The 17409-nt window shown below is 29.6% G+C and overlaps 3 protein-coding genes across 4 annotated transcripts; all 3 read right to left on the minus strand.

Annotated features, from left to right (window-relative positions):
- Window positions 1-1295: 1295 nt before the first annotated feature.
- Window positions 1296-2063, minus strand: LOC124922661. The gene is made up of 2 exons (XM_047463381.1): window positions 1869-2063; window positions 1296-1777 (listed from the first exon to the last, which is right to left on the minus strand). The coding sequence occupies exons 1-2, from the start codon at window positions 1980-1982 to the stop codon at window positions 1478-1480; spliced, it is 414 nt and encodes a 137-aa protein (XP_047319337.1). The 5' UTR covers window positions 1983-2063; the 3' UTR covers window positions 1296-1477.
- A 452-nt stretch (window positions 2064-2515) lies between these two features.
- Window positions 2516-7981, minus strand: LOC124922659 (NEDD8-activating enzyme E1 catalytic subunit). Of its 2 annotated transcripts, XM_047463379.1 has the most exons (10): window positions 7768-7981; window positions 7529-7692; window positions 7203-7405; window positions 6468-6700; window positions 6318-6380; window positions 6186-6242; window positions 5982-6103; window positions 3493-3610; window positions 3036-3375; window positions 2516-2894 (listed from the first exon to the last, which is right to left on the minus strand). In XM_047463379.1, exons 1-9 carry the CDS (start codon window positions 7867-7869, stop codon window positions 3085-3087), a joined length of 1353 nt encoding a protein of 450 aa, XP_047319335.1. In that variant the 5' UTR covers window positions 7870-7981; the 3' UTR covers window positions 2516-2894; window positions 3036-3084. The 2 variants fall into 2 exon arrangements, with proteins under 2 accessions (XP_047319335.1, XP_047319334.1); XM_047463378.1 differs by lacking the exon at window positions 2516-2894 and having other exon boundaries at window positions 2917-3375.
- Window positions 7982-8324: 343 nt separating this feature from the next.
- On the minus strand, window positions 8325-10988 carry LOC124922660 (protein trichome birefringence-like 10). Its single transcript, XM_047463380.1, has 3 exons — window positions 10232-10988; window positions 9368-9916; window positions 8325-8929 (listed from the first exon to the last, which is right to left on the minus strand). Exons 1-3 carry the CDS (start codon window positions 10669-10671, stop codon window positions 8575-8577), a joined length of 1344 nt encoding a protein of 447 aa, XP_047319336.1. The 5' UTR covers window positions 10672-10988; the 3' UTR covers window positions 8325-8574.
- Window positions 10989-17409: the final 6421 nt, after the last annotated feature.

A 17409-nucleotide genomic window follows, 5' to 3' on the forward strand; every position in this document is an offset into this window, starting at 1 on the left:
TAAAAATATTAAAAAATTGTCTGAATTGTACTTTTTTTATTTGGCAGTCTTTTTTTAATATATAAATTAATTAATCTTTATATTAAAATTTATAACTTATTAAAATGTATAACTTACATTTTCTTTCATTAAGTGATCTTCATTTGATTACAACTCATAATAATATTTTACATTGTGAGTAGAATTAGAAATACCATTGTTTTTTTAATTCTATTCTTGAGCCTCTTCAATATCTTCTCTTTAATGTATTATCAACTTGAGTGAACATATCTCTAATGTTGGTAAGTTGTTTCGGTTAGTCCAAGGAATTCCTTGCAAAAAGATATCATACTAAAAGTTAAGATCCATCATACCAAAAAATACGAAATCAGTAGCTTCTCCCCTTTAATAATAACAGAAAATATGATGGTTGTGGAGATCAAAACCTAATCAAGCATAACATACATCCAATGCCCATTTGTCTGGTGATGTTCAAAGGAAATCCTAACTCACATGGATGTAGGCCTTTTCGATCTCGAGTTTGAGTTAGGCCTTATTTATATTGACAAGTACATAATAAAGTCATTTGATTTTTGAATATAATTATTGGAAAGAGTGTCCATAATATGGAGCACTCACTAAGTAAGCTCTAGCAAAACCAATGATTTATGTCTGGTGATGTTCAAAAGAAATCCTAACTTCCATGGATGTAGGCCTTTTCAATCTCGAGATTACGCATCCCATATCATCCTTATTTATAATGACAGACTGATGTCTGGTGATGTTCAAAAGAAATCCTAACTTCCATGGATGTAGGCCTTTCTTGGAGCTTGAAGGGTGTCCCGACTGAACATAAATTTGCACACAAATCAAACCAAAATTCTAGAGATCTTCTTTAGTTGAGCAATCGGTATGGCAAAACAACTAAGGGGCCACTAGAAAATAAAATCTAAAGTGGGTACCCTTATTATAAACCAAAGGGCAAATGCATTGTCTTCTTATGTGGGATATTATACTCTTTCCCCCACTAAGATATTCAATGTTCTTCTAGTCACGATCTCAACTTTGACATTCGTGTTTTTACAATTTTGTAAAGTTACCCAAGAGACCCTTTTTTCACTTTGACATTCGTGTTCTTACAAAATTGTAAAGTTACCCAAGAGACCCTTTTTTCTATTGAAAACATATGTTACTTTTTTCATGTAATTGATTGAGCTCAACTGGATCTACTTCTGTATCTTCCCTTTTTTCCTCATTGCTCAATTTAAATTTGGAATTTTCATATATTTCAATAGAATTGACAGCAATCATATATTATAAATGAATTAATTAGACAAAGCTTATCATCCTACATAAGAAGAACAAGTAGGGGATGATCACACAATCTGACAAAAGGAAAAGCTCAAAACACTTTACTTTTAAGCACTTCCTTCACTTCTTATACATGGATACTGTACTAGAGAAAGCCACTATTAATTACTTGGCTTCTCATAATCACTCAACACCTATTTTTTCCAAAAGAATTGTAACAGTAATAGTTGGTGGTGTTGTTGATGTTGTTGTTAGATGGGAGATTGTAAGTGGTGGGTTGAGGAAGGTTTGATCTTGATGTGTTCTTAGTGTTGGAAGAAGATGATAGGAACCTTCCTTGCCTGTTCCTTCTCCTTGGATGTGCAGACTGAGGAATAAACACTCCCGTTCCTTTGCACTCTCTTCTGGTACTACTACCATTTTGCATGTGAGTAAACTGGCTCGACTGTACTTGCATCGACGGATGGATTCCCATCATCGTGAAGCCCTGATTTTTTTTTAAATCCCCGGAAAAGAACGAATTAGTTTGTGATCAAAGAATTCTCTTTTTTCTTAATCTTAGAGAGAAAGAGAGAAACCTGTACAGAAACTGAAGGGTAACTAACAACTGAAACTTCTTCGTCATCGTCCATGATTAGGAGAGAAATTCGTCTGTTCAAGTCTGCAAAGAAGACATCATCTTCAACTTCCATAGATAAGAGGGGATCTTGGGAGATGTCACTTCAGTTGAAGAAAAAAAGGAATGGTATTATATTTTGAGAAGTGGTATATTTAAGGAATGATATTATAAATAGGAAAAGAAGAGAAAAAGGGAGTTGAGATGGGGGATGACAGTGCATGTGGGAGAGGTGGGGTCAAGATGGTCAATTTATCCAATCTGTAATAAGATCCCTCAACCCCACAATAGAATCATATTATTAGTAGTTTGATGATAGAAAGATAGATATAGTATTATCCAGTTGGGTAAGGCAACAATCCTCACAATACATATCTGATCCCCTTTGATATTCAAGATGGATAGACAGACCTTCACCTTACATACTTGGTTGTAAATCTCTATCAACCATGAGTCAGACCCACCTTCATTTTATCCAATACTAAACAAGTCATTGTTCCTATTCCTCTAGACAAATAGTCTAAATCCTATTCCTTCACAGAAACTGCCCTTGTGAAAAAAATCTGATAAAAGTATTGATTTTCAAAATAATGCAAGTTATTGTTTGCATTATTAAAGAACACAAAATTATTAGTAATAGTAATAGTAAATAAGTTGAGAGATCTTGGTTGGCTGTTGCTAAGATTCCTGCCTCATCTTAGCTTGTGAATTATACATATATTATGAAAGTGGGACCAGAGAAGCACACACCACACAGTTTGATGGTCGGCCTTTTACATCACTTTTATTGCAGCATGTTCATCACTTAAAATATATCTAACTTGATCCTTATCTGATTATGATATTATTCAACTTATTTAAACAAGAAATGTCATCAATCTGCAGCTGGATGCATGGCCAAGAGAAACATCACAATCACATCTAAAAGCCTTTCTTTCCCATCAAGATCTAAATTTATCTGTTATCCCTTAATAAAATCTCTACTTCTACAATTTCATAACATAATCAAGTCAGAAAAGCATTTTTCTTTTAATTTTCATTAGAACTATTCAGCAATGTATTACAATATCTCTCTCAATGGGCGGGGCACAAAAAAGGTTTAAAAAAAAGGAAGAGGAGAAAAACTCACTCAATAAGAAGAGCTATAGACGAGAGACTTTGGAATCTGATGCTTAAAATTATGCTCCACCGGCTGTGTCCATATCTGTGACGCCATCAACAACACCCTTGAAAACAACACATAATTTCCTTAGAATAGATGCTTTCCTGTCACCCTTTTTTGCCATGCCAGTCACATGAACCATGTCCTTCGATGTTTTCTCCATTAGATCGAAAAGTGGCTTTTCCAGATTTGATCTTGTCATCTCTTCCAGTACTGGAGGAGCCTGCATGTATAGAGTCTTCCCTCGATGTGAAACACTTGCTCTGGACAACAACAGCTTTGGATGCTCTTCCAGAAGATCGATGAACTGTTTTTTTGTTTGTTGCAATGAAAATATGGTTTCCGTAATAATAATCAAGATTGTATTCAGTCTTGTTCATTAATAATTTTATTGCAAATAAAGCCAGAAAGACAAAATCATTACCTTCTGCAAGGAAACTGAAGTGTCAAGCTCGATTAGAACACCTGGACCACATACAAGGCATTCTCTGTCCTTCACAAACTCTGTAACTTTTGTATGGAGACCTCCCACCCCATTATAACTGCAATTAATGCATCACATCAGACAAGAAAATCAAAGAGAAACTACTGCAAGTGATTCATTGTTTCATAACACTTTCATTTGCAAAAAGATAAATCCTAGGCTCACTCCACGAGATTACAAAAATAAAAATAAAAATCATGAAGAAATGGTTGCATTCACAGTTCTCCCAAATAATTAAACAACTGATAGGAAAGAATTGTACAACTCACTTAACAGTTAACAGACTTTCTGTCTACACAAGGCATGAATAAATCAGAATTTAAAGACGTCCCATTTAGAAACACTTATAATTTTTGTTTCTCTATCCAGATTCAGAATTTTTTAAGTTGACTTGAAATAAGTTTAGTTTCCCATCATAACAGGCATTTTTGGATCTACTTTTTGTACATGGGACCATTTTGTGCTAAACAAGAATTTAGCAGGAGATTAGGCAGTCACATCATCAAGTTATAATAGGCATCACTTCATACAACTACACCAAGGCCTATATATTGGTGGCCAAATTAAGAAGAAACTATTATTGATTCTGATTTTGATTTAATATAAAACTCACATAATTGAATACCCATATTGAGTTTCAGCAGTTGAACTTTAATTAATCCTTTACAATAGAATGACTCAAGGTAAATCAAGTCTATATGAAGACCTCTATCCAAGGTAATTCTTGTGAACCTTCTGATGTGTACCAAACTTGTAATCTAGGGTGTGGAGAAGAAATTGAGATGAGCAAAGAATGGCCAGGTTATGCCCATTTGATTGATAACTCCCATACATAAATAAGAACTCTTGTTCGCAAGGTCATGAGTTTGAGTCTTCACACTCAGACCATTTTCATAAAAAATAATTAAATAAAATTCTAGCCTTGTCACTATTTACTATATACTGAACAATACAAAGAAAGAGAGAAGACAACGCACACCATCATATGTGTGAGGAGCAGTGCTCTTTAATCACACCTTAAAAGCTATTTAATGAGGTTGAAAAGCCAAAGGATTATTAAACCCCACACAAAAACATTGTACTTCTATTGTAGGATCCAAGTTCGTTACTATTAAAAAAAGAAGTACCATGAAAGCTAATGTGTGAGGAAGAAATTGAGATTAGAAGAGAATGACTTACATCGAGGTACGGAACTTGCAATCTAAGGTGTGAAGAAGAAATTAAGATGAACATGTAGCTCCCATAGAAAGAGTCTTTCCTAAGAGACCAAATGTCTCACATTAGATTCCAACTAAGAACGCTCTAATTTAAGTGGGGATCGAGCTAGCTTCCTCTAGATAATAAACTCTAGTCGGATAAAAAAATTGAGAGGAAAAGAGAATGGCCTACATTGACATACCAAACTTTATAACTAAGGTATGAAGAAGAAATTGAGTTGAGAACAGAATGGCCTACATCGAAGGATGAGAAAACCAGAACTACCGTTTCACTCTATTTTGATTGATTACTCACATACATCTCATTTTACAATTATTATTCACTAACTTTCTCTATTAACACTAATTACAACTCTATCAATATCATTACTTACTAACATACCCTTGTACCCTGAAACATATCAACTCCATCCCAATTCAACAATATTAAACTAACAAACTAAAAGGAAATTGTTATACTATGTAACTTTGTTGAAACAATGTATTAGTACTTATGTAATAAGATAAGTTTCAGGTTAAATTTATCACAAAAATAAAGTTTAACAAAATATATCATTATCATTATTCCTCAAATTTTATGAACAGTTCTATTCTTTGCAGATAAAATATCAATTAAAACAATTTAATTTTCATATCCTTTAACTGTTTTACATGATATCAGAATTTTTGGGACTATTTGGAAACACTTTTTGCTTCTGGTTTTGAATCTTAATCCAAATCTAGATGAGAAACTGTAGTAAATTTCTGAATTTGTGTCTAGCTATGTTTTGTTTCATATTAAAGGAAAAAATATTCCAAATGAGGCTAGTGTCCCACATCATCAAAGCATCCTTCCAATGGCAACATCTATTTGCCATCAGCATGGAAATTCAAATGCCCTTGGAGTTTGTTTATCATGCTAAATGTCTTCCTATATTTTACTTGTGTGAGTTTGCAGTAAATTTATGTTTCTGATGATGGTCCATAGACAATAATGCCTTTTTCAGCGACCAGAAATTATTCCTGGAGAAGGCTAAAACAACCCCCCCTGCCATTGCCCCACTTAAATCAAGGTGTCCTTAAAGGGAATCAAACATGAGGCTAGTATTTTAGGCAAGACTCTTTCCAATTGAATAGCTACCCGGTAGGTTATGTTTGAACCTTTTTTCACCTTTGTTCGTCAATATTCATTTCAAAACCACACACAAAAAGAAAAAGAAAAATAGAACTTACGTCAAATAATTTGAAATTGTTTTACTGCAGCCCGAGGCGATCTTCAAAGTCTCCAATGCGCATGTAGCTGATATGATTGCATTGGTGGAAGCTATGGCAGGTATAATATTCTTTACAACACCCTGAGAACAGAAACGACAATAGAAATTTTCAGCTTGTTTCACAGACAAAGTCCTCAAATTTCGTCTTTTATTGATTTCAAACCTGAGTCAACGAGTATGTAACTCCCTGAATGCCAAATAGTTCAGCTCTCTTGACAGCCTATGAAACATGCACCTGTTGGTTAATTCTCAGTGAAAGAATAATGGAAAGCTTCAAACCAATATAGTATCATACTTCTGAATAAACCCATTGCATATGCTCTGGATCATCTGGATCAAATGTTTTTCCACTATGAGCCTGAAAAATATATGAAATTTTTAAAAACATATGAGTGTAAACATTTAATACAGAAAAGTAAAATACAGATAGAGCAACAAATTTTACCTCGTCCCATTTAATTAAGTGGGCATATTCAATACAGTGAGCAGCAGTTCTAGGTGTTTCTGCTAATGTGCATAAGGGGAATTTCACCTGAGGGGGAAAAAGCCAAATAGTACATTCAAAGCATGGAGTGACACCTGGAAGTATAACCCTCGCATGGCCTTTGAAGCCTTCAGTTCCACCATCTACCATAGGTTTTATAGTTTCTTCTCGTGGGTTGTCATCAGAATCATACTCTACATCCCGTGATACCCAAAAAAAGTAGTAGAATAAGACAGATAATAAAGTAGGTTAAATTCAGATATTTCCCTCCAAAAGAGCACAGAGATCAATGAATGTTCTAAAAAAGGGAACATGGATTATTCCTAGGCATGGGATATGATTACAAACAAAAGCACGGAAGTCAGTTGGTGAAAAATGGTTTGGTCCACTCAAATTATCCCTAGGCATCCGTTTGTTCGAGAATGATTATGAATATTTCAGATGTTACTTGTCCAATTTGTCAAAGCATGGATGAAACAATGGATCATCTTCTTTGTGATTACCCCTTCTCTTGTATCATTTGCAATTAAGTCATTGTGTGTATGATGATTGGAAGGGCACCAGAGGAGTGGAATGAAATTAATGAATGGATTGTTAAAAAAAAAGGAACATAGATTTTCTTTCACTTATGTTTCAAAATTAGCTGAAATGAAGAAGACAGTAAAAGCACACTAAGTCATGAATTTCTAAACTTACCAAGAAAACCACAAGCAACCGAATTTATGTAGCTGCGAGCCTCTATGGAATCAAGACCAAGAACAATGATGTTGAAATCACTGTAGAAGTCGAGTTCTTTATCCTCAATACGGCAAAAATGTGGCACAATGTTCACTCCAGCTACTCTTTCCATCACGCGTTTGGCAGCCACCTCTGCCTTTGGCTTCCCAACATCTTTAAGCCTATAAAAATCATGCCTTTGTTAAGAACTTCCAGCCAGTACCCAAATAAAATTGAATCCTGTCTAGCTATTGCGATACAAAACCACAATGGGTAATTAAATTTAGAGAGGAGAAAGCTAGGACCTGAAGAGGAACTGTCGGTTGAGATTGGAAACCTCGATCCTGTCCATGTCTATGACTTCAAGATTCTTGAAACCCGATAAAGCAAGGTCCTTGAGCAACTCACAGCCTAGACCTCCGGCTCCGACAACCAAAATCTTGGCGTATTCTTGAAGGTCATCCCTCAGCTGCAAGATGTTAACAATAGATAGTAGAAGTTTAAAAAACTCAAAGTGAGAGTAAATGGGAGAAGAAGCACTTACTTCGACGCCTGGTTCGAAGTTGGAACCAACGAGATTGCCAGGTCTTAGGAGAAGCTTATCAAGGTCCCGCGATCTACTTTGTTGTTCCACTGAATCCGCCATTGCAATTTCTCTGCTCACTGATTATTTCTTGAGAGAGAGGAGGGAGGACTCAATTTGCTTCGTGAGAAAAACCCAATAGCTTAATATTTAAGCTTTCATCGTGCTTGTATTCATTCTACCCATTCCTCCTCCCTAAAAACCTAATTAGGAAACAAACCCACTAAGGTAAAAAAAATAAAATAAAAAGTCGGTCTTGATTCAATTTATGATACATTAAATTTTCTTTACCTTAATAGATACACACAAAAATCCTATTTAAGGATGATAATTGGTGAAAATAAAATAAAATAAAATAAATATTATTTTATTTTATTTTATTTTATTTTAATAAGCTAATGAACCCACCTCGACAAACACATCAAAAACTGTAAATAGAATTATAAAACATCAAAGATCAAACATTTGGCTATTAAAAAACCCATTAAGAAAGGTGATATCTTTCTTCAACCAATATAAAATTTTAAAAGTAGATATTGAAATACTATGAAATAAACTATACAAATTTAGAGTTGTTCCTGTAAATAAAAAGAGCTATAAGCCTATAAACAAAACTTGTCACTAGCTAACTTATTGTAACCTACATATTTGTTGACCCCTAGAAAAGATTAAAAAGAAAAATCTCAACATTCTCAACCATACCATGATGAAAATTAAATTAACCCTAAAAAATTTGCAATAATCCTATTGTGTATAAATTACAAGCCTTTAGCCCGAAAAAGCTGATGCTGACCCACGCCTCAACAACAAAGCATAGAGCAGTTCGTTCCATGTATCGGGCACACCGGGCAGACACCAATGGCTACAATCCTGTCTGTGGAGTGGAGCCGGGCCTATGAATGGACCAAGATAGTATAGCGATGAATGTCCATCTTTTCTTCGGGCAGTCATCATGGTCACGTTTAATAAGTTAACAACTTTTGCACTTGACACGTTTGAATGGCCCGAGTACACGTCCTCAAATATGTTGTAACGATCCCATGTCTGAGTTGGTACCAATGAGGAAACCAGGTCCGGTAGAGTTTCCATGTGACAGTTTCCCCCTGTATTCCAGTGCCCGCCTCTGCAAATTTGATAACACATTTTATTACTTAATCTAGAAAAAATCAATTGCTTATTTGAATTAATAATTTTATAAAAAAAACATTTCAAATATTTATATTCACCCCCAACTTAAATTAAAAGGATAAACTAGTTTTTAAATACTTTTCAACTATCTTTTAAAAATCAGGGAAAGGGTAAGAATAGTTATAGATACTTTTCCAACATTTTTCAAAAATTATTCAATTTGCACGACACGACACAATACAGATTTAGCGAGTGTATTCTTAGAACCGATATGAAACATTTGACTATCAGCCTGATCTAATCATGGAATGGACATGAACATATTTTCATATAACTAAAGCACTTCAAGATGTTTTCATTTTGTTTCTTCATTTTCTAGACAATTATCTAATTCAACACTCAAAATTCAGTATTCAAATGGACAACAATCTACCTGAAATGGACAGGGGCGTAAGTGCGAAAGAACACTTGCGTCTTGTTGGTGTTAACCGCCTCACGGATCCATCCAAACACTGTTGTTAGCGATTTCCTATAGGCAGTATCAATTTCCATATCAAACTTCAAATCCAATCCTTCTTGGAAGTAACAACCACCTCTAATGGTCTTCTCGTAATTCCACCAATGTCCGGTGTTAAATATAATCACGTCTGCGTCTTTCCACTGTATTGAACTCCAGTCCATCTGATCCAACTTCAAAGTGGTTCTTACATTCGCCGGAGCTCCGGCAGGCGGCCTGCTTTGTAATACGAGAAACGGGGCCCTATAATACTCGACGGTTAGGTTAAAATCAGCAAACTTGAACACTAAGAACCCCTTGTGTTTCGTAATCGGACTGCCATTTACTTCGTAAATTGAATCAATATCGGAAACCCCACCAGATAACAAACACAATAGAGACTCCCATTGGTTTCTCCCAATTGAATCTCCAACAAATACTAACCGCTTGTCGCGAAGTCTCTCAAGGATAATCTTTGCATCAAATCTGTAGAAAACCCATCAACACAAATTCAAGAATTCAACATTGTGGAAACAAGAATCCCCAGAGAAGGAGAAAGAAATAGCAAAAGGACACCAAGAATAAGACAAAAGTGCATTTATCATTTATCAGTTAGAGCCCAAAAACACAGCAAAAAGTTGTAAAGAAAAAGAAAGCAAACAGTATCATGTCATTCAAATCGAAAACTAAGCCATGAATTCATATATCATCTATCTTGACAATCAAACAGAAAGGTCGAGATTAATAGTTTGAAAACGAACATAATCAATGCATTGCATCTAAGAAGAAGAAGAAGAGGACCTGGGCAAGTTGCAGGCTTTGGGTTGCCAACGCCACTTAGTGTAGAAGTAATCGGGTCTTCCGTTTTCAGAGCATCTAAACCCTTCATCTAAGAAGGGACAATCTGTAGATTGATAAAGTGGGTAAGATTCATCCCAAACCCAATCACCATCAAACACATCACAATCAAACCCTTTGTCACTCAAAAACTCAACTCTTTGATTCCCATTGGACCCAACAGATTTAAGCCACACAAACCTATTCGATTCCGCTAAAAACCCAAACCCTTTAACCGCAGCCCTGTAATCCAAGTAGAAGAAACCGCAAATAACACAAACAGTGACAAGGAAGAACCCCAGAATGCCCAAAGAAGGTTCTAAGAGTCTGAACCGTTTTAATTTATTGAATAAATCAGAGAAGCACATCGTCTGAAGCTCTTCATTCGACTGCCTCTTAACCATCGTGGGTGGGTTCCCGTTGATTTTGAAGATGAAAATGTGGGTTAGATTAAGATGAAGGATAAAGATAGAAACAAATGTGGGAAAGAAGCAAAACACACTGATGGCGGATTCGAGTTTGAATCAATTTCTTTTGTAGTTTATGGCTTCTTTACTTGCAAAATGGGTGACTATAAAGCAAAAGTGCATTCATTGAACAAGCAAAGACCCCTTCTTTTCTTTAGTAGCAAAAATGAATGAAGCGGGCGTTCGGTTTTCTTCTCCTTTTCTCTTCATCTCCTCTCTTCCTTCATCGGGTCATGGGTGAGACCCGGGCCTGGGTCTCGGGCATAGACTTGAGAAGAGGGAAAGAGAGAGAGATTTCTTCGGCGAGTGGAAATTGGAATGATGACTATGATGATGATCAAGTAAAGAAACAATCTTGAAATCTTAAATGTTTGTTTGATCTTAAGATTATATTATTAAATAAATTATTTGAATTATTAATTAAAATATTAACTTATTTATAATTTAAGATATTAAATATAAAGAATTATTTATTCTTTTCATAACAAACAAGTTCTTAAAATAAAAAGGTAAGAAAAGGCATTCATTTAAACTCAATAGTCTTATAAAGAGATTAAATATTTATACCAAAAAAAAAGTAACTATTTTTCTTACCTTAATAAAAGAGTGAAATTTACTTATTTTAACTAAATTTAAGAGTTAGTAATTATTATTGAGATTTCTGTTTATCAATCCTATTTTACTATCTTCTTAAACTCCATTACTTACTACATTTATTAAACAAAATAATTTATTTCTTTTTATATCCCAACAATTTAATAAAGAGCTTATTTAGAATGGAATATTAATTTGATATCTAATAATATTGATGGAATTAAGGGGTTACATTGAATAATTAAATTGATTAAACAAATCTTGAAATTTAATGTAGATGATTAAATGATGTCATATTATGTGGTAATAAAATGTGTCTATAAATGTCATGAATTAGCCAGCATAAAACATGTTAGAGTTTTGAATTAAAGATTAAAATTTAAAGTTATAACAGACTCCAACTCACCCAAAAATAAATTGTTCTGTTTAAAATTTTATTTAGCAAAATATTATGATTAAAAATATTTGTGTAATATAATATAAAAAAATTATAAAAAGTTAATTTAATTCAATCAAATTTTTTATATTAAATATAAATAAAATCATTTTATTTTTTATTTTAACCATTTTAAAAATAATTGTAACTTTTGAATTGATAGTTGAATTATTATATATGACTTTGTTAATTCACTTTCTTTTTTTTTTTTTTTTTTTTTAATAAAATTTTGATATTCACATGGGTTGGAAATAGTCAATTTATTTGAATTTTTATTGAGTAAAAAATATATTATAAAAAGGACGTTTTAAAGTTATTAGAAATTACATAGTGGATGGGACCCAACGACTTCGTGTACATCCGGTCTATCCGCTGTTTGTTGTGATCTGATTTATTTTATTTTGTTTTTTAATTAACTTTTATGTGTTTTGATTTGTTCTTTCTCTCCCAGCTTGTTTGATATGTATAAGTTCTTTTGAAAAAAAAATAATTTATTTACATTTTTGTAATATAAATCATTAAAATGTATTTTATAATTAAAATTTAATAAAGTAAAAATATTTTTATGGTTAGTTAATAAATGAAATAAATTTATAGTTATAATAATATGAATTATGTCATACAAGATATGTTTTACATTTTTTTATAAATAACCTAAAACATTCATTATCAAGTCAACTCTTATTTGTCATAACTTCTTCTTCACGTGTTCAAGATCCTTCTGCACAATACATCTATTTATTTTGATTTTTAATTTGGTTTAATATCCATTTAATTTATAAAAAATGTCATTATTTTTATTTTCTTTTTTGTAAAAAAAAGAAAACATTGTATTAAAACTAATGCAGATTTGTCAAGATGAATCTCAACAAATTCAGTTTTGATCTTGATATAAAATATACATCATAAACATGAGCAATGCATATAAACTAATAAAAGTTTATATCTCTATAATAGCATCCTATATTCTTTAAGATTGAATTACAATTCAATACAATATTTTTTTTAATTGAAATATATACTTAAAAAAGGAGGAAAAATAATGATAACTTATTATTATTATTTATACTTTAATTTAAAATATTTTAATTGAAAATTAAACAAATATTCAATATGTTTTCAATGAAATCAAACTTGTACTTATGACGTTTGCACTATTAACAAATATTATTGTCATTCCTTAATCAATTAATGCTCAAAAATTTTAACTTCAAATTTAGTCCATATAAATAAAATTAAAAATAAAATCTGAATACTAAATTTTAAATATTTAATAACTTAAATATTTAAAATAAAAAACTAAATTATCAAATAAAAAACTCCAAACTTTAAATACTCAAAAAAATAATATTAAAAAAAATAGATCAAAATTATTATATCTATATTAATTATATTAATTAATAAATTTAATTATATAATTTGATATATTAAATAAAAAATTATAAAAATAATACTAATATTTCTTTTAACTTATATATTAAATTATTAATTTATCAATTATAATATATATATATATATATATATATATATATATATATATTCCGTGCATTTGTAATAATAAAAATATATTTTTGATATTATTCATCTATAAATGGTTGAGATAAAATTAATATTATTTAAATTTAAATAATTTAAAATTAATTTTAGTTTATAAAAATAAAGTTTAATCTTAAATTTTATATTAAAATATATTTTATCCCATCAACCCTCATTTAACCATTAATTGAACATCATTTTAACTCATATTTTTTTTATATATCTTTTTTATCCCATCGGAAACTACTCATCAATCTTAGTCAACCTCAATTGACAAGCCTCTATCTCTTATCTCTTGTCAAACTCAACTACCAATCTTAATTCCGACCTCACACTCGACAAACCACTCACTTGACCTCCATCTCGTGACCTCACACTTTCAAATTATCGTCAAACCAACCACTAATTCCGACCTCACACTCGACAAATCACCCACCACCCGACCTCCATCTCGTGACCTTACACTTTCAAATGTTCGCCAAACCAACAACTAATTCCAACCTCACACTCGACAAACCATCCACCACTCGACCTCCATCTAGTGATCTCACAATTTCAAATGTTTGTCAAACCAACAATTAATTCTGATCTCACATTCGACAGACCACCCACCACCCGACATCCATCTCGTGACCTCACACTTTCAAATATTCGTCAAACCAACCACTAATTCTGACCTCACACTCGACAAACCACCCACCACCTGACTTCCATCTCGTGACCTCACACTTTTAAATACTCGCCAAACCAACAACTAATTCCAACCTCACACTCGACAAACCACCCACCATTCGACCTCCATCTCGTGACCTCACAATTTTAAATGATTTTCAAACCAACAATTAATTATGATTTCACACTCAACAAACCACCCACCACCCGACCTCCATCTCGTGACCTCACATTTTTAAATATTTGTCAAACCAATAACTAATTCTGACCTCACACTCGACAAATACCACCACCCGACTTCCATCTCATGACCTCACACTTTCAAATACTCGCCAAATCATCAACTAATTCCAACCTCACACTCGACAAATCACCCACCACTTGACCTCTATTTCGTGACCTCACACTTTCAAATGTTTTCCAAACCAACCAATAATTCTGACCTCACACTCAACAAACCACCCACCACCCGACCTCTATTTCGTGACCTCACACTTTCAGATGTCTTGTATCATTTATTTAAAAGTTGCGTTACTATATAAAATGTGAACAATTTAACCGCTAGACCACTTGTGATTGTTGAAATAATTTTATTATTTTGTATATGTATATATATTTTGTATTTAATATTTATATTAATTAAAAAAATTATTTATACTATTAAAGAAAATAAAATATATATATATATATGATATAAAAAAATGTATAATAAACGATAAAATGTATTTATATAAAATTATTGATAAAAAAATAATATAATATATATATATATAAAAGGTAACTACATTTAAAATATATATATATATATATTATATATAAATTATTAATAAAAAATATATATTTTATGTTTAGTGAGATTATATATATAATGATCGAGAAAATAATTAGGAAAAATAAAATATAAAATAAAATATATTTATAATTTTTAGAATCTAAAATCTAATTAAAAAAGAGAATAGAGAGAAGAGAGAAAATATATAATGTAATCACGTGAATTATATATTTGATGACGTGCATTATTACTTTAAGTATTATTATATATATATATATATAACGAAAAAGAGGTGTTTTTTCCATTCCATATGATATTTCTATTCGGTCCCAATCTTCACTATCTCCAAAATTACATATTTATTCCTATCAATTTTATATATTACTTTTCTTATTTTATTTATTTTACTTATTTTATTGTATTTAATTATTAAGTTTTTTATTATTAAATATAATTAATTAATTAATTAATTTTTAATATATTTTTTTCTACTTTATTTATTTAATAAAAAATACAAAATATTATTATTTTTATATTATAATTGTTTAAAATATATTAAATATTGAAGTGTGTTCTAATTTAATATAATATAAATATTTAATATTTTATTATATTAATTATATTTATATATATTTTAAAATACTTCTAATATAAAAATAATAGTTAAATAATTAATTTTTTTTATAAATAAAATTTTATATAAAATAAATAAGATAAAGTCTTTAATATATTATATATTAATAATTAGTCATTAAATATAATGTTATATATATATATGATAACATTACATAATATTTTTAATAATATTTTTTATTAAAATATTTTATATTTAACTTTTTTAAATATTTATTTTATATAAAAGTTATTTTATTTTAATTAATTTATTATAATTTTATTATTAATATATAATATTTAAAATTAATTATATATCTTTAAAAAAAATTTCTTTTAATTTTTTAATATTAAATATTTTAACCATGTTTAAAAAAGAGTACAGGTTATAATAAAGAAAAAAAAACACACCAAAGTAAAATAAAAATATAAAAATACAAATTCTAATAGATATTTCCTCCAAATTTTGCACAGCCAAGTCCTCCACTCGTTATTTTATATATTTTAAACAATTATAATATAAAAATAATAATATTTTGTATTTTTAATTAAATAAATAAAGTAGAAAAAAATATATTAAAAATTAATTAATTAATTATATTTAATGATAAAAAACTTAATAATTAAATAAAATAAAATAAATAAAATAAGAAAGGTAAATATATAAAAGTGATAGTAATAAATAAGTAATTTTGAAAGTGAGTGAGGAATGAGGATGAGAATATCATAGGGGTGGGAAAAACAATTTATTTAAGAAATTATTAAGGTAATTCAAATCATTTAGATAATTTTGGGAGAAAAATGAGTAAGGTAATATCAATTTAACATAAATTTTCTTTTTACTCAACAACTAAAGCTTCTTTGATTTTGGAATATTTTGAATTTTATTAGATTTTAATATATATATATATATATATATATATATATATTTTTATCTATTTATTTATTTATTTATAAGAAGATGCCAATTGAATTTTTAGTTAAGTTAAATTATTATATAAAATTTAAATTTTCTAAAAATAAAATAATATATTTAAATATATTAAAAGTTAAAATTAAAACAGACTCTAACTCACTCCCATAAATCGGTCTAATTAAAAAATTAAATTAAATTTAATACATTTGTATCAAAATAATTAATAAAGTGGTAATATTGTTGTAATTATGTATTTACATACTAACTTGTTTTAAAATGTAATAAATTAACAAATAGCAAATGAAAAAGTTTTATGTATAGTATATATAACACATATTAATTAAGTTTTTAAACAAAATATATCAATTATACGATTTGATTATTTAAGTAAAAAAATATATTCCAAGTTAATCAATTATACTAAAAAATATTCCAAGTCAATCAAGATCAAAATAAAATTTAGTGAATATTACATAGAATATATGATTGTTAGGGTTAAATAATTTTTTTATTAAAACAAATTTAACCTATTTGAAAGCACAACATTTTTTTTAAATATTTAGAAAAATATTGTGATATAAAAATTTAATTTTATTTTTATAAAAGTTAATTTAATTCAATCAAATATTTTATATTAAATATAAATAAAATCATTTTACTTTTTATATTAACCATTTAAAAAAAATTGTAACTTTGAATTGATAGTTGAACTATTATATATGACATATTTTTTCTTTTATTAGAAATAAAATTTTGATATTCACACGGGGTTGGGAAATAGTCAATTTATTTGAATTTTTATTGAGTAAAAAATATTAACATGTATAGGATACTAAAGTAGTGTTTGATATGATATATTAGTTATATAGGTATAAGTTGTAAGATGTATAAATTATAAGAAAGTATTAGAATGTATAAATTATATAAGTTATTAGTGTTTGGTTGGGAGTAAAAAATATGCATAAATTGTATATGTTTTATTATTTTGTGTTTGGTTGGTGGTATAAGAAAGTAGTAAAAAGTGTAAAAGACTATTTTATCCTTATATTTTTTAAAATTATTTTTAATGTTTATTATAAGTAGTTTGTATTATTAATTAGATGAAATTTTATAAAAAATAAGATATAATTATTGTAT

Source organism: Impatiens glandulifera, chromosome 1 (assembly GCF_907164915.1).
Source record: "Impatiens glandulifera chromosome 1, dImpGla2.1, whole genome shotgun sequence".
NCBI lineage: Eukaryota > Viridiplantae > Streptophyta > Magnoliopsida > Ericales > Balsaminaceae > Impatiens > Impatiens glandulifera.